The sequence below is a fragment of the Podarcis melisellensis genome (assembly GCF_964234715.1).
Source record: "Podarcis melisellensis genome assembly, chromosome: 3".
Classification (NCBI taxonomy): domain Eukaryota; kingdom Metazoa; phylum Chordata; class Lepidosauria; order Squamata; family Lacertidae; genus Podarcis; species Podarcis melisellensis.
The window spans coordinates 19,251,786-19,275,069 of record NC_138530.1 but is presented as its reverse complement, the minus strand read 5'-3'; the positions used below and the strand labels follow the sequence as shown (position 1 = coordinate 19,275,069).

Genomic DNA, 23,284 nt, shown 5'->3' with positions numbered 1-23,284 from the left:
GGGTGGTACACAGGGGCTTAGACTTTGGAGCTTGATTTTTGTGAGGTAATACAGAACCTTCTGTCTTCAGGCAGAAAGAGCTGCAGTAAAAGCCACATAATCTCCCTGACTCACATGCTCATTGACACTTTCTCAGCCTGAATTTGTTGGCATCATTTCTTATTTCTGCCCTGTTGATTTTTGCCATTGTGTCTTGACTGTTACTGCCTATGTCTCTGTCTGAATTGGGTATGGCTAAGTCTGTATTCTCAGGGACCACTCTATTCCACCCCCTTAACAGCCCCTATTTATCAAGAACAGCCCTTATTTCCTGCTACCTGTCCCTGTCAACTCACCATCCCAATCTGTATTTGGGGAAGACTGGAGGCGCCTTTTAAAACAGAATTAAGAGTGCAGTACTAGAGTTGCCATTCTTTAGAATTCAACACCCACACAGCCACACACACCCCACAGTATCTAAAAGGCAAAGACAGCAGCAATAGCTCAAGGGAGGTCACAATGGAATCCTTACTGGCAGTGTGAGTTTTCCAGCTTTGCAACTTACAAGGCAGATGTATAGATGAGTGAATTACACAGTGGTTTAGCCATCAGAATTGTTCTTCCCTCCCACATGCTTTAGGCAGGTGCCCATACCTATCTTATTTCTACATGTGCTCACAGGCACATTAACCCATTTGGCCTTTATTTTGTAAAAACCTGATCTGGGAAATTGCGGGGGGGGGGACTTGGTGACATAAAGGATTCAGACAATCATACCATACTTAGTCAAGTATGCTGCAAATTCACATAACTATTGTTCCCAGAGTTTAAACCTGGCTATTAAAAGCTAAGTTTGAACTAGTCACAGTGATGCCAGAGCCATTTCAATAGCAGCCTCACCACTTTATAAATTTATGTTTCTTCATCCAGAAAGTCTGAAGAGGAAGCACAATTCTTATTTTCAAATAATGTGATCAGTGGATTCTCTCTCAATTGGAGAAATATAAAATGCCAATTTACCACTTCCCCTTTATCTCCTAAAAAAAATCTCAAGATAGCAAATGTTGCTGGCTATGCTTGAGTTGTATCTATTCTGTATTAAATGCAATTATTTCCACTGAGAGACTTAACATCTGTACCATTTTGTTTTAAACATAATTTCTTAGGACCAGTTAACTAACACATTTGCTTCAGAAGCCAGTGCAGGGTGGGCTAAAGTAAAGGAACACATACAGAGTTGTGATATAGAGAGTAAGGACAGTTTTCTAAAATATACAATAGTGTGTGTGAAATAGGATGGTATCCTTGAAGTGATAATTAGCAGTATTACAAGTACATAAAAGTGTCCCTATTTTCATCTGTGAAGCATCAACACTATGCTATTCCTCAGGGAACTGAAAATATATTTTCCCACAACTGACTTTCACACAAGTGGTCAAGTACCATAATAAAGTTGGTGACATTTTGCAGTTCAGTTTTCATCACTTCATGAGCTCAAGCGTAATGGGGTCATAACAAACAAAATCTGAGAGAAAGGTGTAAACACAGCGTGTAGCATCTACCTTAAACACTTGAAACCTTTTGTTTCCATTTGTATCACAGTATGGGCAACTTCTCTGCCACCTCTTTATTAGCCTTTGGTCAGGCTGCCGGCATCAGATAACAATGCACTAGCACTGGCCATTCTGGTTGCAGACAAGGAGCATTTAAGCATGGAAATCGCAATGTGTTGCCATTTATATTCCTGAGTTATTCATGCAATATTGTTAATAGTATGCAACAACGCACTGATGTCTAACCTAAGTCACTCAGCTATGCTCCAATCAGATGCAGCACTCATGAGGCTATTTTATTAAAACAGTTCTGCTCCAATATATATTTCAAAATGTAGCAATAGTTGCACCAAGATTAGAAAATGCCTGCATCAGCAACTACATTTTTAAGTATTTTCACTGGTGTGCCAATTTTAGATGGAACCTGGTCATGTAACAATTAAAAACACAATCTTCTTTAATTAGGGTTTTGTTTTCTGCTGCTTTCAACTTTCACACCTGATCAGGCATTCTCTTTCCTAATACTCAGCCTGCGCCATACAGATACACACGGACACAAAACTGCACTTACAAATACATACAATATCCCCAGTCAAGCATTGCAAACTACTGCAGTGCGGTCTGAATCACGAGGAGACAGAGCTCTAATCAATGGTCTAGGGCTGACTCAGCAGAAGCAGCAGCATGCAAAACACAGCAGCGCATTGCCAATTCATGCAAACAGGAGAAGCTTGCCATGACAAAAATGCTGCTTTCCCCTTGCCATTCCATGAAAGATAAAGCAGCAGAGATGTATTCAGCAGAGAGCTTCAAGGGGATGGGAGAATTGCGCTAATAATAGAAGTGCGGGTCAGTTGTCAAACAGAGAACCAGAGTTTGCATTGTGAGAAAAGCATTATGAATTAAAGGCTACTGAATTGCTGGCAACAGTAAAACTAATTCCTATATTCAGGCATCTGGTTGACAACATGAATTCAGAATGAAAGCCTAGTATGGTAGAGCACATTGCTAAACTTAGGCATGACGACAAATATTTAGAAGCATTTTCACATCACTACTTAACATGGTAAACTTTGCTTGAATGGATAACATCTGTAAAACAGATAAAGTAGGCAGATTTTGCTGAATTACAATTTCATGCTACCCTACGTATAAGCAGAATAACATTACAGCAAACCAATACATTACAACTATAAGAGGGCTGTTTCTTTTGAATTACTGATTTGTGTTTATTTAGAATTGCAGCCCTGAACCCATTGCTACAGAACCAGAACCCTCATTGTCCATTTTCTTCAAAAGAAAAAAGTAGAATAGTTGGGAGGGGTCCATTAATGGCAACTGAAAAAACCATTATTGCAGATAAATAAGCCTTTTTATTTACTCATGCTCTAATCTAGCTGAAGGGCAAGCCATAAAATATTGCAATAATTCCCCTCCCTAAAGTTTCAGCTCTTCTGATTTATGCCTCAATCATGTAAAGGAAGCATGGCTTTACAGGCTACATGACTTGCATTTAAAACCTGTAACTTGTTTAAGTACCCTCTATCTTAAGTAATTGTTTCTGGACAATGAACAATGTGACTATTACAGTGAGGGGTGAAAGTACAGTAATACCTTGGGTTGAAGTAGCTTCGCGTTAAGCATTTTTGGGTTGCACTCTGCGGCAACCCGGAAGTAACGGAGTATGTTACTTCCGGGTTTCTCCCCTCTCGCATGCACAGACGCTCAAAATGACATCATGCGCATGTGCGGAAGCGACGAATCGTGACCCACGCACACACAGATGCAGGTTGCGTTCGCTTCAGGATGCGAACGGGGCTCCGGAACGGATCCCGTTCACATCCAGAGGTACCACTGTATTTGATCCCCTGCTAAATTTGCCTGTTTGCCCTCTGACAAAGAAATGACCAGTCCATAATTTTATTGTAGCTGTGAGAGACAGAATAACAACAGAAAAACCCCCAGAAATCCAGAAGACCAAAGTCTGAGATTGATGTGCATTATAATGAGTGAAATAAGTATTTGATTCCTTTGCAAAAGATGATTTAGTACTTGATGGCAAAACCCTTGTTGGCAATTACAGGTGTCAGACATTTATTGTAGGTGGCCAACAGGTTTACACACATCTCAGGAGGTATTTTGTCCTACTCCTCTTTGCAGATCCTCTCCAAGTCAGTAAGATTTTGAGGCTGATGTGTAGCTACTCGAACCTTCAGCTCCCTCCACAGATTTTTGATGGGATTAAGATCTGGAGACTGGCTATGCCACTCCAGGAACAAATGGACTGGTCATTTCTTTGCCAGAGGGAAAACGGGCAAATTTAGCAGGGGATCAAATACTTTCCCCCCTCACTGTAACTACTTAGAAGAAGAAGAAACATTGTGGCATTTTGCTAACTGCAACCTTCATCAAATGTGCAAAGTAGACTCCAATAGTGGCATGCAAGTGGGTTGAGGTACACTTGGCGGACAAACCATTAGCAAATTACATTACAAATATATAGTAATGCCCTGCACAGGAGCTGGACTTCCATTATACTTTCCTTTCAAACCCACAATCTACCTGTCCACTTTCCAGCAGGACAACTAAGAAGGCAAGTGAGAGTTTGACCATCATTTGGATTAGTCAGGGTGGGACTCCCCCATTCAGAAGCCAACTATTCAAACTAATGATATAGAAGAAAGAGTACTAATTGGGTGTTCTGCTCTGCACTCTGGTATCTACCAAGTAGGGTGACATGATGCTGGGCTCTGTGAGGTCTGCTGTGGACGAGGTCATGTGTTAGGTGGACTATCTTTAAACAGTATAGAAAGATTGAGCTCTATTACAAAGCTTTGTTTCAGAGGAGCAGTCACTACTTGGGAATCTGTTGATGTAGCCTAGAATAGCAGTGACTTTTTTTTCTTTTTTGCTGCAGCAGCACACTGTTCCCTCATGCTAAGCTTGTGGTCTACTAAGACCCTGGATCCTTTTCACATATAGTACCTGAAAATGAGGTCCCCGTCCCCCCATTCATATATTTGTGCAGCTGGTTCTGCCTAAGGGTAGATCCGTACGTTTGTCCCTACTGAAATTCATTTTGTTAGTTTGGGCCCAGTTCTCCAATCCAACATTTTCAATCCCGATTCCATCTTCTGCGGCAATAGTTACCCTTCCTAGTTTGTTGCCATCTGCAAATGTGATGATCATCCCCTCAATTCCTTTTAAGTTTACTGCGTCTTTTACCATTATCCATCTGTTGTATGTCCATAGTTACCATAGTATCCAAGTCAATTGGAGACTTTATAGACATTGAACAACAATGGGTCCAGGACAGAACCCTGCTCGTAACTTTATTCCAGGATGATGAGGAAGCATTAGTGAACACTCTTTGGGCTCAGTCAGTCAACCAGCTACTAATCCATCTAAAAATTACCTCATTCAACTCACATCTTACCAGCTTCCTTACAAGAATATCATGGGGAGACTTTATCAGAAGCCTTACTGAAAACAAAATACACTATATCCATTCTCCTGATCCACCAAGCTTGTAGCTCTATCAAAAAAAGAAATGAAATTCATCTGGCAAGACACGTTTTTGAGAAACCTATGCTGGGTCTTAGTAATCACATCATCCATTTCTAAGTGGTCATAGACCAATATCTATTCTAGGACGTTCCTGGTATTGATGTCAGGCTCACCAGTCAGTAATTACCTAGGTCTTCTTTTCACCCCTTTTGAAGAAGGGGACAACATTAGCCTGCCACTCTTCTGCAGGGACCTTACCTATTCTCCAGGACTTCTTAAAGATTACAGACAAAGACTCACAAGCTCCTTTAGTATCCTTGGGTGCAGCTCATCAGGCCCTGGGGATTTGAATCCACTCTAAGTACCTAGGTGTACCCTAAACCACCATTTTTCCTATCTTGGGCTGCAGCTCCCTCCTTGCATCACTTATTATGTTATCACCAGGTTGGGCACTACTTCTCTTTTCGGTAAAGAGAGATAGAAAGCAAGCGTTGAGCAGTTCCACATTCTCTCTGTCATCCAATAGCATTTCTCCATTAAGAAGGGCTTGTTTGTCCTTCCTCCTGCTTCAAACACTGCCAAAGAAACATTTATTATTAATTTTAACCTCTTTTTTCAAGCCTGAGCTCATTCTGAGCTTTGGCCTGCCTGACCTTCTTCCTGTTGGATACTCTTGTATACTCGTCCTTCGTGATTTCCCTTTTTACCCATTTCTTACATGTGCCCTTCTTAAATCTCAGCTCATCTGTAAGCTCCTTATGCAGCCATCAGAAGTTGGGCAGCTTGCATAAATCTATAGCTGATAGCAGCTGAGTCACGAAATGAAGATGTCAGGTTTTTAAAAAGGACAAGGGCGGAGGAGAACAGGAATTAGACTGCTTGAGTCCTTAAGGCCTTATAGGATCTAGGAGGAGAGCACTGGGTGGGTGGGAGATTCATGCAATGCCGTTTTAAAAAATAATGCTTTAACCCTGTATTGCATAGTGGGAGAAGGATGAGAAAGAAACAAGTTCTGTACAAGCAAGCCTCAAAATAGCTCTGTGAAGCTTCTTTTCCAGGCTGCCTAGAGCACAGAAGAGCAGCACTCCTGGTTAGGTGTTGGGGATGCGCTGCAACATTTGTTGCAGGGTGCACTTATTTGCCTTATTATAATCCACATTTCACACATGGCATCCTTTTATTAATACCTTAGTATTATGAACTATGATGCAATCAATGGATATCAGTCTCCATACTTTATTTTAATATTTATTCATTTTCCCACTGATCTGCTGGCAATGTTAATCTCTCTAAGGTAATCACAGAGCATGCAGATACAAGACAGCCTAGAGTTGGAAACAAAACATCTTAAACACCAGGAAAACTGTAGACCACATGGAGTGAGATAGGAGAGTGCTGCTTCTTACATGCTTCTGATAGACTTCAAACTATCTCTAGCAGAGGAGTAGCTTATTGAGAAAAACATTGCCCTACTCCCAACTCTGAACATACAGAGCTCCTTCATGTTCACAAAAGGAAGCACCTTGCAGGCAAGAAACATCATTATGTGCCTCAGAGCACGAATGATAGAGGATGCTGATTTGCCTCTACATACCTGCTGATAATGCTGAAACCATAAAGAAGGAAGGTGGAAAAGGCCACAGGATGAAAACAAATGTTTGTTTGTTTGTTTGTTTTAAAAGAGAACTCCTCAAAATGATGGAGAAAATTAGTTCCAAAATAACACCCCCCAACTTTCCAACTTCCCACACCAGACATGTTTAAAAAATGGGAGCTTCAGGAAAAGTAAACTAATAAAACAATGTGAACTTTTTAAAACAGCACTTCTCCTTCCTTTGGTTTTGAGCCAAGACACTGAGCAACAGGCACATGTATACCTTACAGTGAAGGGTGGGTAATAAAGGAAAATAATAATAATAATAATAATAATAATAATAATAATAATAATAATAATAATAATAGAAAAACCATGTTTTCAAAAGAAATACAGTCTCTCTGTTACAACCGGGAGAACCTGATAGGTTCAGTTTCTATCCCATCAAGTGTACCTGCCCAACCAGCATTAACAGTATTGTGAGAATGAATTAACATAATCAGGATTTGTTTGAAATATTTATAATCCCCCAAAGAAATGGAAAGAAAGCATCACTTACAGGCCGGACTTCACCGTTGGTATTGGTATACTGTCGAGCCAGACCAAAATCTAACATATAGCATTTTCTGTAGGTTGAGGGGAGGCGTCCCATGGCAAAGTTGGACTAGGGAAAAACAGAAGGATAGGACGAGTTGGGGAAAATATGTATTTTTCACATGTAATAAGACAGATCATACCAGTTATTAATATAATTATGCTTAAAGTTATCAGCCACTTGCTACAAGGATATCTGCAGCCCCAGCTACTAACCTACCCTGTTTTCTAGCTTAAGATTGCTTCAATAATTGCAGCTCATCCCAAATGCTGTAGCTTCCCCTGGCTTACATCCTCTGAAAACCAGTTTCATTTTCATCTTACCTTTAGACAGTGTTTGCAGTAATCCATATGCTCAGTACAAAAAAATACTTCTAATTGTTAAACACTTGCCTAGTAAAGTTTTTCCCTTTATCAAAACGAAGAAAAAATAACACAACATGACCTAAATTGCTTTGAAGATGAAGCCAAGATGGACCAAGATGGACCAAGATGGACCAAGGCCTCCCACTCAACCCACATGAATTGAAATTTACTTAGCACACTCAGTCAGAACTCCCCGGGCTGTGCAGCGCCATGATCGTGTTGCTGCGGCAATTGTGTTGCCATGGCAATTGTGGTGGTGGGTGCTCCACAACTTTAGGTGGGTTTTCAGCAAGTTCCACCACAGATTGTTGCTGCCTTCTGGACCTCTCATGGAGAAGGTACATGAAGAAGGGCCCTCAGATGATTGCAAGACTCAGGTTGGTTCATATGGGGAAAGGAGGTCACTGAGGTATTGCAGTCCTGAGCCATTTAAGGCTTTATAGGTCAAAACCAGCACCTTTCTTAGTATTATTATTATTACTACTACTATTACTATTTTCCTGTATTCAATTTGTATATTGCCCTTCATACAAAGCTCCCAGGGCGGTTCACAAAAGAAAAATATAAAATGAGAAAACAAAATACAGAATAAAACAAAAACATAAACAAAACAATGACACCACCACCCCAACACGTTTAAAAAGCCATAGGTTGTTAATAGCTGGTTGAAGAGAAATATTTTTGCCTGGTGTCTAAAGATATGTAATGAAGGTACCAGGCAAACCTGCCTGGGGAAAGCATTCCACAAATGGGAAGCTACCATAGAAAAGGCCCGTTATTGTGTTGCTGCCCTCCAGACCTCTCATGGAGGAGATACACAAATAAGGGCCTCAGAGGATGATCACAGGGTACAGGTTGGTTCATATGGGGAGAGACTGTCCTTGGGATATCATGGTCCTGAGCCATTTAGGGCTTTCTAGGTCAAAACTACTCGGCAGCCAGTACAGATGGGCCACGTTCGGTATAATATGCTCAAACCATCTTGCCATGGTGAGCAAGCTGGCTGCCAAATTCTGCACCAGCTGAAGTTTCCAGACCACCTTCAATTTCTTTTTAAAATAGGTGGGATACAAGTTTTAAATATAAATTTAAATAAATGCCAACTGCTTTGAGACAGGGTAATGTATCGCTAGAGGGACGCGGGTGGCGCTGTGGGTAAAAGCCTCAGCGCCTAGGGCTTGCCGATCAAAAGGTCGTGGTTCAAATCCCCGCGGTGGGGTGCGCTCCCGTTGCTCGGTCCCAGCGCCTGCCAACCTAGCAGTTCGAAAGCACCCTCAGGTGCAAGTAGATAAATAGGGACCGCTTTCTAGCGGGAAGGTAAACGGCGTTTCCGTGTGCAGCTCTGGCTCGCCAGAGCAGCGATGTCACGCTGGCCACGTGACCCGGAAGTGTCTTCGGACAGCACTGGCCCCTGGCCTCTTGAGTGAGATGGGCGCACAACCCCAGAGTCTGGCAAGACTGGCCCGTACGGGCAGGGGTACCTTTAATGTATCGCTAGCACTGGATCAATGTGTTCTCAGTGTAGAACTGACACTTGGGTTCTATCTCTGCTATCTGGAAAACCCTCTGGCATACTGATACATTAAACCCACAACAGTTTACCCCCAGTTTAAAAGAATCCTAAAAACCATAGTTTGGGGAGGGAATTCTTTGCAAGAAAGTCCTGGACAGCCTCATACAATTACTGTTCCTGGTATTCTTTGGGAAGAAATAATTCTTAAACCAATTAATGAAATCTGTAATGAAACTCCTAACCTTCTCACATTGCCTCTTTCTGTACACTATTTGCAAAGTGCAAATTATCAAAGTCTATTAAGCTGGCCATGCATGTGACTGAGGCATGGACCTTGCTATTCACAAGTTATATGCACTGGATGGCTGCCACCCTGCCCAAATCAAGCTTCATATAGTAAAAGGAAGGAATCAAACACCCCTGAGGAACAGCACTGTATCAACTGGATGGCTGCCATTTTTCCCCTCAATTACAGGGATAACTATCCTCTCACTTAATAGTAAAGTTCTTGGATAAAATAAAAGCATCAACAACAGGAAATGCAAACTCTGTAAGTAGGGAAAACAAGGTCATTGCAAACTACTCACAGGCTTGATGTCTCGGTGCAAAAATCCCACTGAATGAATGGCTTCTATAGATTCTAGAATCTGTTTGCCTAATCGGAGGGTTGTGCTCAGTGTAAAAGTTCCCCGCGGCTGGCTTCTTCTGAGGTCTGCAAGATTCCGGCCCTGAAAGAGGTGTATACTGGTTTTATAGCACTAATTTTCCAGCATCAGTTACAACACAGTAGCTAAATACAATCCACGGGGAAATGGGGGGGGGGGATATCCTCTCTGTTCAGGCTTGGCATTTTTTAGTAGCCCAGATTATTGTGCATTCAGTCTGGAAAAGTGGAGGGCACAACTAGGCATGCTGTGATCAGATTTCCTGCTGTTTTTTCTCTCTATCAAAGCTCAATGGAAACTTGGTGTGGGGAGGAATCGGATCAGGATGGTGGAATTGGGTGAACACTCCCTCTCCTTCTCCCCACTGTTTTCTTGATTGAAATCACACTAAAAAATCTGCGGTTTGCTCATGGGAGGGAGAATATATAGATAGATGCCTTTTTAAAAAATGCAAGAGGTCACTAGCTCTCTCACATCAAACATCTGTCTAAGTTCGGCTTTAGGAAAGTTCCCCAAAATGCTTTGCCAAGGGCACATGAAAACCAAGGCTAGCAAATAAAGTGAGCTTGAAAATGGGATTAGACTAATTAGTGGAGGATAAGGTCATCAATGGCTACTAGTCAGGGTGGCTATATATAATGCTGAATATCACAGGCAGAATTCCTCCAAATACCACTTGCCAGGGAACATGAACTAGAGAGTGATGCTGCACTCATGCCTTGTTTGTGGGCTTCCCAAGAGCTTCTCGCTGGCCATTGTGCAAACAGAATGCTGGACTAGATGGGATTCAGCAGGGCTCTTCTTTCTTTTAAATACTGTATTTTTATTTGATTTTACTTTAGCTAATAGTAACAAATGAAACTGAGCGAGCAGCACTATTTCCAGATAATCAGCAGCCCAAAAAGAAAAGCTTTGATACATCAAACTGAGCAACAGTCCTACCACCGCACAATGAAGTCCAACCCAAAACATCTCTCCAGAGGAGCCCATGTGTTGGTTGATTGAGTCAATCAATCATGTTCTTTATGTGGAGCATAAGTAATAAACCAATGCCAGCTTCAACAAAAACTATCTTTGCCTATCATTAGATTTCACTGTGCTTCGACTTATTTTGATAGGTTTTCCATTACGGCAAGCAACTGTATTTGTTGGTACTACTTCACCTGTTCTTCCCCACTTTTTAGCAATTGTTAATGTGGCTAGAAGAAACAAGATGACCAAGAGTCCCTTATACAAAACATATTGCCTTGTTCCTTTCAAAGAGGGGTAGGAAAGAGTGTATTTATTGGATTGGGTTGATGTATTTGACCAGTTAATAATCCCATTTCATGCAAAACTAGTTCCCAACCCCTTTTTAATTGCTGCACAAGTCCCACACATATGAAAGCCATTGCCTGTCACCCTACATTCTGACCAACACATGGGCTGCAGGAGTTCAAGATCCTGTTCAGGGTGTGGGGAATCAGGTACCAGGTATCTGGTGGAATGGAACTCCACAACCCAGCATTCAAAGTCTCTTGATTTTACTCTACCCTAACTCTCTTTGCCCCCACTTCTTCTATCTCCTTTCTGAATACTGTCACTTCTGGAATTATGGGCAACTTTCCCCCCTTCCATTCATCTTTAATCAGTACCATATTTGTGCTGTCAGTTACCCTTTCCTTAGTAATGGAAATTCTAACAAGCACGTATTTGACTCATATCTTCGCATGATGGGTCTCTCCCCATCATTGTCTTTCATGTTCAAATATGGACAGAATCTAACCATCGAAAATGATTCTGTTTACCAGCAGGAAAGTTTTCCATCCTGAAATCTCCTTACTTAGCTATTACTTTTCATCTACATAACCATGCACCGCCTAGTCACTAACTGATCACATGTTTCAAGCTGGAATCTTAAATTGGAAAAAAACACAACACACTTTTTTCCAGAAGTCATAACATTAAACAAATAAGGCAATTCATAATGAATCTTCCAGACACACAGAATCTGGCAACAGTGATTTCTCCTCACTTGAACTCTCCATAAAATTGGCTGGATGCACTCTACAATCTAAACTAATCCCAGAAACAGAATCATCTTTCCGAGTTGATACTTCTCATACTTGGAACAGACTCAGTTGTAAAAGCTCTTCTTAAAATTTCAATACCTAGCACAAGAAGTCTCTCTGTAAAGAGATACTCTGCATCCATATTCATGCTTAAAATTACTGATACTCATTCCTCACAAAGCCTCAGCAGGCGGAAAAACTGTTGAGAATCTTTCTGCAAACATACATACAACCTGGGGAAAGAGAAACAGTATTTCCCATATGAGGAAAAGTTACAATTGCCGGGGTGTGTGTGGCTTTTTAGTTTAGAAGAAAATATAAGAAAGGTATGACAGAGGTGTATAAAATTATGGATGGTGCAGATAAACTTAACAGGTATTTCTCCATCTTCCTTCATACTAGAACCCGGGGTCATCTTATAAAGCTGAAGACCAGAAAAAAAGAAGTACCGCTTCAATGGAATTCTGGGCTGCATCAATAGGAGTATAGCATCTAGATCAAGGGAAGTAATAGTGCCACTGTATTCTGCTCTGGTCAGACCTCACCTGGAGTACTGTGTCCAGTTCTGGGCACCACAGTTCAAGAAGGACACTGACCAACTGGAACGTGTCCAGAGGAGGGCAACCAAAATGGTCAAAGGCCTGGAAACGATGCCTTATGAGGAACGGCTAAGGGAGCTGGGCATGTTTAGCCTAGAGAAGAGGAGGTTAAGGGGTGATATGATAGCCATGTTCAAATATATAAAAGGATGTCACATAGAGGAGGGAGAAAGGTTGTTTTCTGCTGCTCCAGAGAAGCGGACACGGAGCAATGGATCCAAACTACAAGAAAGAAGATTCCACCTAAACATTAGGAAGAACTTCCTGACAGTAAGAGCTGTTCGACAGTGGAATTTGCTGCCAAGGAGTGTGGTGGAGTCTCCTTCTTTGGAGGTCTTTAAGCAGAGGCTTGACAACCATATGTCAGGAGTGCTCTGATGGTGTTTCCTGCTTGGCAGGGGGTTGGACTTGATGGCCCTTGTGGTCTCTTCCAACTCTATCATTCTATGATTCTATGAATGGGGCAGAGTTACATTATGCAATTCAGTGGGAATGTCCTCCAACTTAAACAGGTTTATAAGGGGATTAGACAAATCCATGGAGGATAAAGTTCTGAATGACTACTAGTCATGCTGGCAGTCTACTTCTGCCAGAATCAAGGGTACAATGCTTCTGAATCTCAGTCACAAGGGAGCATGAGTGCTGTTGTGCTGTTGAGCTCTTGTCCTGCTAGTGGTTTTCCCATTGTACAGTGGTGCCTCGCAAGACGAAATTAATTCGTTCCGCAAGTCTCTTCGTCTTGCGGTTTTTTCGTCTTGCGATGCACGGTTTCCCATAGGAATGCACTGAAAATCAATTAATGCGTTCCTAGGGAAACCGCCTTCAGACCAGGTCCGGGGACAGTCTGTCCCCGGACCTCTTCTGAAGGCTGGGGGGCGCGGGCTTCGCAGCAGCGCTCCGAAGCCCGGCGGCTGGGGCAGGTGTTCCCGCCCCCCGCCCGGCTTCGCAGCAGCGCTACGAAGCCCGGCGGCTGGGGCAGGTGTTCCCGCCCCCCCACCCCGCTTCGGAGCAGCGTTCCGAAGCGGGGTGGCTGGGGCAGGTGTTCCCGCCCCCCCGCCCGGCTTCGCAGCAGCGCTACGAAGCCCGGCGGCTGGGGCAGGTGTTCCCGCCCCCCCACCCCGCTTCGGAGCAGCGTTCCGAAGCGGGGTGGCTGGGGCAGGTGTTCCCGCCCCCCCGCCCGGCTTCGCAGCAGCGCTACGAAGCCCGGCGGCTGGGGCAGGTGTTCCCGCCCCCCCACCCCGCTTCGGAGCAGCGTTCCGAAGCGGGGTGGCTGGGGCAGGTGTTCCCGCCCCCCCGCCCGGCTTCGCAGCAGCGCTACGAAGCCCGGCGGCTGGGGCAGGTGTTCCCGCCCCCCCTGCTTCGGAGCAGCGTTCCGAAGCGGGGTGGCTGGGGCAGGTGTTCCCGCCCCCCCCCCCCGCCCGGCTTCGCAGCAGCGCTACGAAGCCCAGCGGCTGGGGCAGGTGTCCGGGATCTCTTTTGAAGCAAGCGGCTGCGGAGAGACGCGATCTCCCCGCAGCCGCTTGCTTCAAAAGAGGTCCGGGATCTCTTTTGAAGCAAGCGGCTGCGGAGAGACGCGATCTCCCCGCAGCCGCTTGCTTCAAAAGAGGTCCGGGATCTCTTTTGAAGCAAGCGGCTGCGGAGAGACGCGATCTCCCCGCAGCCGCTTGCTTCAAAAGAGGTCCGGGATCTCTTTTGAAGCAAGCGGCTGCGGAGAGAAGCGATCTCCCCGCAGCCGCTTGCTTCAAAAGAGGTCCGGGATCTCTTTTGAAGCAAGCGGCTGCGGAGAGACGCGATCTCCCCGCAGCCGCTTGCTTCAAAAGAGGTCCGGGATCTCTTTTGAAGCAAGCGGCTGCGGAGAGACGCGATCTCCCCGCAGCCGCTTGCTTCAAAAGAGGTCCGGGATCTCTTTTGAAGCAAGCGGCTGCGGAGAGAAGCGATCTCCCCGCAGCCGCTTGCTTCAAAAGAGGTCCGGGATCTCTTTTGAAGCAAGCGGCTGCGGAGAGAAGCGATCTCCCCGCAGCCGCTTGCTTCAAAAGAGGTCCGGGGGCAGCGGGAAGAGCTGCCCCCGGACCTCTTTTGAAGCAAGGGGCGGTGGGGAGAAGCGATCTCCCCGCCGCCCCTTGCTTCAAAAGAGAAGACCCGCTGTCCCCGGGGCAAGCTTCGTTTTGCGAAGCAAGCCCATAGGGAAATTCGTCTTGCGAGGCAACTCGAAAACGAAAAAACCTTTCGTTTTGCGAGTTTTTCGTCTCGCGAGGCGTTCGTCTTGCGGGGTACCACTGTACTTAATTGTCCGCCTGAGATGTTGTGAGCTACTTTGGGCACAATTTTGTGGAAAGGTGGCATACAAATAAACAGATGATGGTGATGATGAAATAAGCTACTAGCTCAGATAGGCCATTGGTCTGATCCAGTTGGGTTCTTCATATATTCTTCTTTGCTCTCTATGAATTAATTTAATTTTTTGTCTTAAAGACTTATCTTTTTAAATTAAATAGTGTCACCACTAGCTTGAACACCTCTGCACTAGTTCACACACGTAGGTACTTTACTAAATCACTTAACCACTGAAAACTTCATGAATCCATGAACTGTATCTATTTAAGAGCACTTGAGTTTGAAAGGATTTGAAACTTTGGTCTGGCTGCAGAAGAAGACTGAATATTATCTGACCGTATATCTTGGTATCTGAATGGTAAGGCCCATTCCATCTGGCTCACAAGGATCCAGCAGCAGTTGCTGAAGAAGAAGACGGTTGGAGATCCATCTGAGAGAGTCCTTTATGACCTGATTCCCTGGCTCTCTGTCTCACCCATTACTCCTTGCCTGCAAGAGTTTCAGTCTTATTTAAGGGTTGCTGCTGTTGCCTTGACTGTTACAAAGGCAATTCAATTTTTTCCATAGCTGAAATAAGTAGGGATATACTCTCCAAGTTCCCAAAAGACAAGCGTGTGAAATTAGAATATCAATATGCTATTTTCACATCATCCTGGAAATGGGCTAGCTACCTATTAATGTAAACCTGTAATGGAACAGAGTTACATTTACAGAAAGAATGAATCATACCATCTCCTTAATAACTCCTTTCCTGCTCTACTTGAGTAACTCTTATGATTCTTGTAATCATAAACCAACATTCCTCTCATTCTTTTTCCGTTTACTAGCCTTGTGAAGCTTGTAATTTTTGTATATATCTCCATCTGACTGCATTGTTCAGCAAGGTCTGTTAGGGGTAATTTGAAAAGGCTTGGAGCATTATTTACCATGCTGCAGGATTTGTGGAGACATGTATCGTCATACTGAATAGGGGAAAACAAATTCACTCTAAAAAAACCCCACACACATGCTCAGGAATTTCTCACACTGAAAATCAATAGGATGGTTTTATCAGTGCTCTCATTATTATTATTATTATTATTATTATTATTATTATTATTATTATTATGGATATCTCCAAACTGGGTGAATGGGAACTAAAGGGGCCCTTTAAACATCCCTTTTATTATGCATTTATGATGATTTGTGCTCATGAAGGCAGCAATCATACATGATCCCTTTTTCCATACTATCTGCACCAGGAAATGTTTTGAGGTACAGTGGTGCCTCGCAAGACGAAATTAATCCGTTCCGCGAGTCTCTTTGTCTTGCGGTTTTTTCGTCTTGCGAAGCACGGGTATTAGCAGCTTAGCGGCTATTAACGGCTTAGCGGCTATTAACGGCTTAGTGGCTTTAAGAAAAAGGAAAAAAACTCGCAAGAACTCACAAGACGTTTCGTCTTGCGAAGCAAGCCCATAGGGAAATTCGTCTAGTGAAGTGACGCAAAAACCGAAAAACCCTTTCGTCTTGCGCGTTTTTCGTTTTGCGAGGCATTCCTCTTGCGGGGCACCACTGTAGTCATACTGCTCCATTTCCATTCAGTTTATATCTTGCAATTCCTGCTAAAATCCTGTAACTTTTCATACCACAAATGTTCTGGGGTTCTTAGTCCTGCTGTTGTTATGCTATAGCCCCACAACACAACAATAATATGGTAGTACTGGGGAAGCATCACAGAACAACTAATCAAGCAGAATAAATCCACCACCTGAATCTTCATTGGATGATTCCAATATGAAGATTCAGGACAGACAAAATTAAGTACTTCTTCACACAGTGGCTTAGTGAAACTATGGAAATTGGTCGCACAATTTGTAATGGTGGCCAACAACTTGGAAGGCTTTGAATGATTAGAAACATTTGTGAAGAATAAGGCTATCAGCTACTAGCTGAAATATCTATGTTCTGTTAGTTATGTCTATTTGATTGATCTATTTGATTGTTCGTGCAAGAAGCAAACAACTGTAAGCTTAAGTTCTTGTGAAGCTGAACTGAATGCACTGTCTTATTCACTTGTGGATTGTGAATGGTTGTTACAATTGTGTAAAGACATGAGAATTCCTGTAAAGTGTTCAATCCAGGTTTATCAGGACAACAAAGCATGTTTGGCTTTGCTGACTTCTGAAGGTTGTAAGTGAAGCATGAAGCACTTGAAACTGAAGCTGCAACACGCTAGGGAATGTGTTCAGAAAGGACTCGTAACGGTGTCCTACATGCCAGGTAATGAAATCCCTGCTGATTTATTGCCCAAGGTTGTTCCGAAGGATCAACACTGTACCTATGTACAGAAACTGGGTTTGTACTGAGATTGTACTAACACACTGCCCAGTGGTGTTCACAGAAAGGGGAAGGATGTTAGTTTTTGTTTTGCCACTGTGCAGCTGCTTAGAGTCACAGGACTCTGTTTACATTCCAGAGCCATTCCAGGCTGCTAGAAGTCTCATGGGAGACGGATGTGACGTTAGTGGTTTCCTGTTCCTTTGTTTCTTTGTTTCAGTTGCTCTCTGTCTTTCACAGAGAGAGGATGTATATTTCTTTGCTGTCTGTGTAGTAAGAAATAAAGCAAAGCGATGTAGCCATAAATCTCATCACTTCCCTGTGCTGGAAACTCTGCTGAACGGGAATGTGCCCGAGGCCTCATCAAAGGCTCAGGTCATTAATTATCGTCGGAGGCGATTCCAAAGGACTCGGCCGGAGGAAAATGAGCTTTATCAGCTTGGCCAAGTGGAGATCCCGACATGTTTTACATTCACTGCTGGAATCACAAGTGCTGGGAATCAATAGTGTGCAGAGCACTGTGGCACTCAGGTCCAGTTTGCAGGCTTCCTACAGGCATCTGGTTGGCCACTGTGAGAACAGGATGCTGGGCTAGATGGACCTTTGGCCTGATCCAGCAGTGCTCTTCTTATGCTCTTAAAGCATCAGCTCCCATTAGGAACAGCCTTGGCCCAGACCAACCAGACCATGAGTTAGCCAACTGAGGCAACCATCTCAGACAAAAGAATCTGCGTGTCCTTTAAAAATCAGGATGTTTTCAGTAATTCTTCACTCTCCCATTCTCTCCCACTCCTTAGCCAGGGGTAAAATGCCATTTGGATTTCCTGCCTCGGGCACCAATGTATCTCAGGCCAGCTGTGGTCATGATGTTGTGAGAGCCCTGTGTTCAGTTCTGGCTGATACTTCAGCTCAGAAGGGATTTGGAGGAAAGCAACAATCACGCTAAAACGTGTAGAAATAGAGCCATATGATAATAGAAGTGAAAAGGGAATGAAGATGTCACCACTCAGATCTAAAAATAAAGTCTTTTTTACTCAGGAGTTCTTATTACAAAAACCCAGCAGAGCTTTTCATCATATTAAGAGATGGCCTCAGGCTTCATCCCATCTTTCTCAAAACACCTTCCTCACATCACAGAAAATTTAAAACCAGTCTCTGAAACATGCTATTAACTTGCTAAAGCACTGTAATCAAAAGAAGATTAAGGGAGCAGAATCAAAATTCCTAAATGAGCCAGCATTCGTACATCGTCAGCTTTCATATACCACTAAAACTCTCATTTTCAAGTCACAACCACAAAACATCTTTAGAAGTGCAACATAAAACCTTTACTCTGTCCCAAAGATTTTATGGTATGTTGCATTATTTATTTATTTAGGTGGGGTGAGAGGGGGAAGAGTGCAGTCCTCTCTCCGTCCCTAATTCAAAAAACAAATGGATCCAAGTAATGGTAGAAAGCTATTATTTGTGGTTGCTCCTGAACCCATAACCCACCTGGCACATATAAAAGACCAGGAAAGGGACCCGACTCTCCCTTTTGCACCAAACTGTGATTCATTTTCATCACTACAAAGGCCCCCCAAAGTGAGTGCAAGTGTGCACTTCCCCCAAATTTTAGAGAACTTTGGGGATGGGGTGGGGTTTACTTACAATCAAGTGTAAGAGACAGAGTACTGCGACTTCACCTATCTGCAGATATCAGTGAATTTTTTATTTTAAAAAATCCCTCCTCTCCCTCATGTCCTCTGGGGAGGCACTTGGAAGCAGTATGAGACTGAACACTTCTCAGTGTCTCCAAGACTGGGACAAAGTGAAATGCTGACTCCTCCTCCTCTCTCTCTTATCCAGCACAAAATAACCACCCCCTCTGAATTCCCTGGAATGTGCTCTAGAAAAGGGAGGGATTTCTCACTTTGTGCTTTTCCTAATGACCACATTTGTGCACAAAACACCTAGTCAACAGTGTGGTGACCTACTAACTACATCTGTGGAACACTGGGGAAACAGAATACCAAAGAACTCACCTGAAGCTGCATGACAACATAGTTGAACTTTTCATTCCTTCCGCAGCCAATAAATCTGCAAACGTGATCTTTCCCTGCAAAGAGTGAAGACAGTAAATTAGTACCAGTGTATTTACATGACTAAAAACAAGGAGTACAAGATATTTCCATAAGCAAGTCATACTTGCATAAAATTTTGCTCATGCCCTCTTTACAGTCGACTGTACATTCCAAGTCCAGTAAAGCTAAGACTGTACAGTGGTACCTCAGGTTACATACACTTCAGATTACATACACTTCAGGTTACAGACTCCGCTAACCCAGAAATATTACCTCGGGTTCAGAGGCTGCGGCAGCCGGAGGCCCCATTAGTTAAAGTGGTGCTTCAGGTTAAGAACAGTTTCAGGTTAAGAACGGACCTCCGGAACGAATTAAGTACTTAACCCGAGGTACCACTGTACTACTATGTAGACTTAGTTGGCAATAAGTCCCCATAAACATAGTGGAACATACTTCTGAGAAGTATGGGCTGCATGTAGAAATGTTGTGTATTGCTTATCTAATTTAATGCAAACATTCAAGAATCACATTTCCTCCACTTGTTAAAAGTAACTGCTATAAAATGCACTGTAGAAAAGAAACAGTTGTGATCTTCTCTGTGATGGCCGTGGGGGGGGGGGTCCCCCAATAATAACATTAAAAAATAACAATATAGGAGTAAACCTCTTTAAAATGAATTATAACTAAGAACTCATTTTTAACTTGCACTTTTAAACTTGCTTTATATGTTTGAAAAAATTATTTCAAACATGTAGCTGCATCACCAAATAATTTACATCCCAACATGTTGAAGGGGTAAATGAGGAACTATACCAGATCAGCCACTGAAACTGGCTAGCTGTAAGGTCAGGGCAGAGAAAAAAAGATATCTGAAGTTCCCCTACTATGCACAACACCTGACTAACTCACAAAATTCATTAGCACACCCCGTAATGATAGCCAATGTCTTTGATAGCTTTTAAAAAAGGTTTAGCCAATCCATTGTCTATGAATGGCTATTGCCATCACCACAAAATTGAACATCCATATTTGGAAGTTTACTCTTGCATGCGTGTTTATCTCAGAGAACTAGATGCTAAGGACACACACAGGGAACGGCTATCTTCATTATGCCCTGCTTGCAAGCTTCTTTTCTGGTTGCTCTTAGAAGCAAAATGTTGGATCATTGTCTAACCCAGCAGAGCAATCTGTATATCTATGAGACTTGAAACACTGTACGATGACTGCAGCAAGAGGAAATATTTAAAAAGAAATCCCAATCCACACAGTAAAAGAAATATGAGCTGCTCAGAAAGTTCAGTTCTCCTCTCAGATCATTAGAGCTGTCCTTGGTGCTATCAGCTACTCCTCTACTTATGTGAATATTCCTAGCACAATAATGCTGGTTATATTTTACATAGTGCCAAAGTTCACTGCCCAAGTCTTTAGGACTGTCAGAGTAGCCTTTAATTCTTGTACTACGGCCACTTTGCACTAATTCTATAGCGTGTAAGGTACACTTAGGACTCTGAAATGGCTACATCATGTTCTGGTTGACACGCCAAGTTTGCTGCTGCAACCTAAGACGGCAGATTAAACAGGAAGTATGTACAATTATTTTGGAAGGTGGGGAAGGAGATACTTACACTTAAACTGGTTTAAATGGGTCAACCCCTCTCCCCAGGAAACCCAGGGGAATGTAGTTCTAAGGCTGAAGCTAGGAATCTTGAAACAGAGGATTCTTAGTATTCTCACCAAACTACAACTTACAGAATTCTTATTTGGGACAGTGGGGAGTCATGATAGCTAAAGTGGCATTAAACTGGTGAAAGGTTGAAATGACTTTAAAGAGAAACACAAAGTGCTATGCACTAATATTATGTGTTTAGGGGTTCTTGGGTGGTGGTGGTTGTTTTGCCAGTAAGCACAACAAAAGAATGGAGAAGGTGGACAAGATATGAAAACACAAGCTCTAGAAACTCACATTTCCAGAGCAACTTACCTTGTAGCTTTTTTAGGACAGCCACCTCCATCTTGAGAACTTGCTTTGGCTGCTGCGCTGACTCCACCTTCAGGGCCACATTCTCACGGGTCAAAAGATCCATTGCCTCATAAATCTCTCCAAAGCCACCACCACCAATCTTCTTCAGCTAAACGGGAGGAGAAACATTATCATGCTTGGCAGAACGAGTTTTCCCCTGACTGAGAAGAATAAAATTTGATTTGGTCATAATACTGAAAGCCAAACCACACAACTAAATGACTTCACAAATGCAAGAAAGCAGCCAAAATGGTTTTGCTCTGAAAAATAAAGTGAGGTAAAAATAGGACACAACATATATATTCCTACCCAAACAGATATCTGAATCATGTCCTTGCTTGAGCAAGGTGAAAGTTACCCTTAGTTCATGGGAGAAGTCTGCCTAGGATAGACAGCCTGGCATTGTTTGACAAGGAGAGGCTGAGCAACATCTCTCTTATTGTTGCAATGCATCTCATAAATTTGAATCAGAATGTATTTGCAAACCTCCCAAAAGCAAACGTGGGCTGACTTTGCCATATCAAAAATGCATGAAGGTAAATTCTGAACTGCCCTGAGACTTGCAGATACAGGGTGGTATATAAATTATATTATTATTATTAGTAGTAGTAGTAGTAGTATGCACTGGCTCCAAAATATGGTTTATTTCCTACTTTTCCCCACTTGCTACAAGATGATTGTTGTTTTTCAAACAGCGGGTCTTTAGCCACATTCAGGTGGGGCTCAGTGTCACAGTCCTCCCTTGCTTGCCTGTCCTGTGCCCTAACAATGTTTTTTTTTTAAATGATATTTATTGAAGTTTCAAAAAAGGTTACAAAAATAAGAAAAAGATAGAAAAAAGAAAAAAGAAAAGCAATTAAAAATAAATCCATCTTTCCATGCTTATCTTTCATTTACTTATTTCCCTGACCTCCTCACACCTCCCTTTTTTGTATTTTTTTGTGCCCTAACAATGTTGTGGTCTTTTGGCTAGAACAGTGCAAACAAATTGGAAATTTAAAGGGGATAAGGGAGGGAAACTGTTATATGAGGCAGAAGTGAATGTAAATGGAAGTTGAAGAAAGTGTCGATTTGGTGGAAGGAAGGGGAAAAGGCACAAACTGACAATGAAAGGAAAATGGGAGAAGAAATTACAGATTATGGGTTAAAATGCATGTGAGGTTCGGAAGGAAAAAACAGAAAAGAAAAGCCTTCTCCCCTTAGAATTTGTGAACCAGCAAATTCTGCCCAAAGTGGAGAAGTTGTCACAAGACCTCCAGAGCAAAAATCTGTACACAACTTGAGGAAAGCTGAGCTAGGGAACTCCTTGCCGCAAGGAAAATGTCGTGACAAACAATTTAGCAATATCCAAACATGGGTTAGCTATCAGTAGAAAGTGCCAGTAATTGTCAGCTTGGTACACCAATCCCTTCCTCTCCAGCTATTTTGTGGCCTACGTTGGCCTCTGTAATTTTAGCCATCTCAAGTGGGTCCTGGGAGTAAAATGTTTGGAAACTACTGCTCTAGATGGCTATACCTTCCAACTAATCACAGGCTTTTTACAAGGCACTGACAAACTAATATAGAACAGAATTACAAATGTGGTATTGCATTGATTTCTAACAAAGAGATATAACATTCTTGGAAATAAGATTTGGAGCTTCTACAAATATGCATGTTGGGAAAGATGGAGGGCACAAGGAGAAGGGGACGACAGAGGACGAGATGGTTGGACAGTGTTCTCAAAGCTACCAGCATGAGTTTGACCAAACTGCGGGAGGCAGTGGAAGACTGGAGTGCCTGGCGTGCTCTGGTCCATGGGGTCACGAAGAGTCGGACACGACTAAACAACTAAACAACAACAAATATGCAATGGCATGATACTGCTTGCAATATGATTAATATTATAGAACACACTGCTTGATGACTGAGAACAACTATTCTGACCGCTAGCATCCAATCTCAGTTCAAGATCCTGATGCTGACCCACACAACCCATGTCCTCCAAATACCTTAGGAAATGTGTGCCCTGCACACCTTTGCTCCTAATTAGATGAGGCAAGGTGGTCCTGATTAATATTGCAGCTCTGATGCTAAAACATAATGCAGGATTTCTCAGCAGCCGTTCCCAGCTCTATAGGGTTGATGACG

General features: G+C 42.9%; 1 protein-coding gene across 1 annotated transcript in view; it reads right to left on the bottom strand.

Annotated features, from left to right (window-relative positions):
- TTBK1 (tau tubulin kinase 1) overlaps positions 1 to 23,284 on the bottom strand; it is an 88,274-nt gene that overhangs the window by 46,392 nt on the left and 18,598 nt on the right. The window contains exons 2-5 of the mRNA XM_081904583.1: positions 21,116 to 21,263; positions 19,096 to 19,169; positions 9,694 to 9,834; positions 7,193 to 7,297 (exon numbers count right to left, since the gene is read on the bottom strand). Coding sequence (XP_081760709.1) covers positions 7,193 to 7,297; positions 9,694 to 9,834; positions 19,096 to 19,169; positions 21,116 to 21,263 — 468 coding nt within the window. The remainder of the gene's footprint in view (positions 1 to 7,192; positions 7,298 to 9,693; positions 9,835 to 19,095; positions 19,170 to 21,115; positions 21,264 to 23,284) is intronic.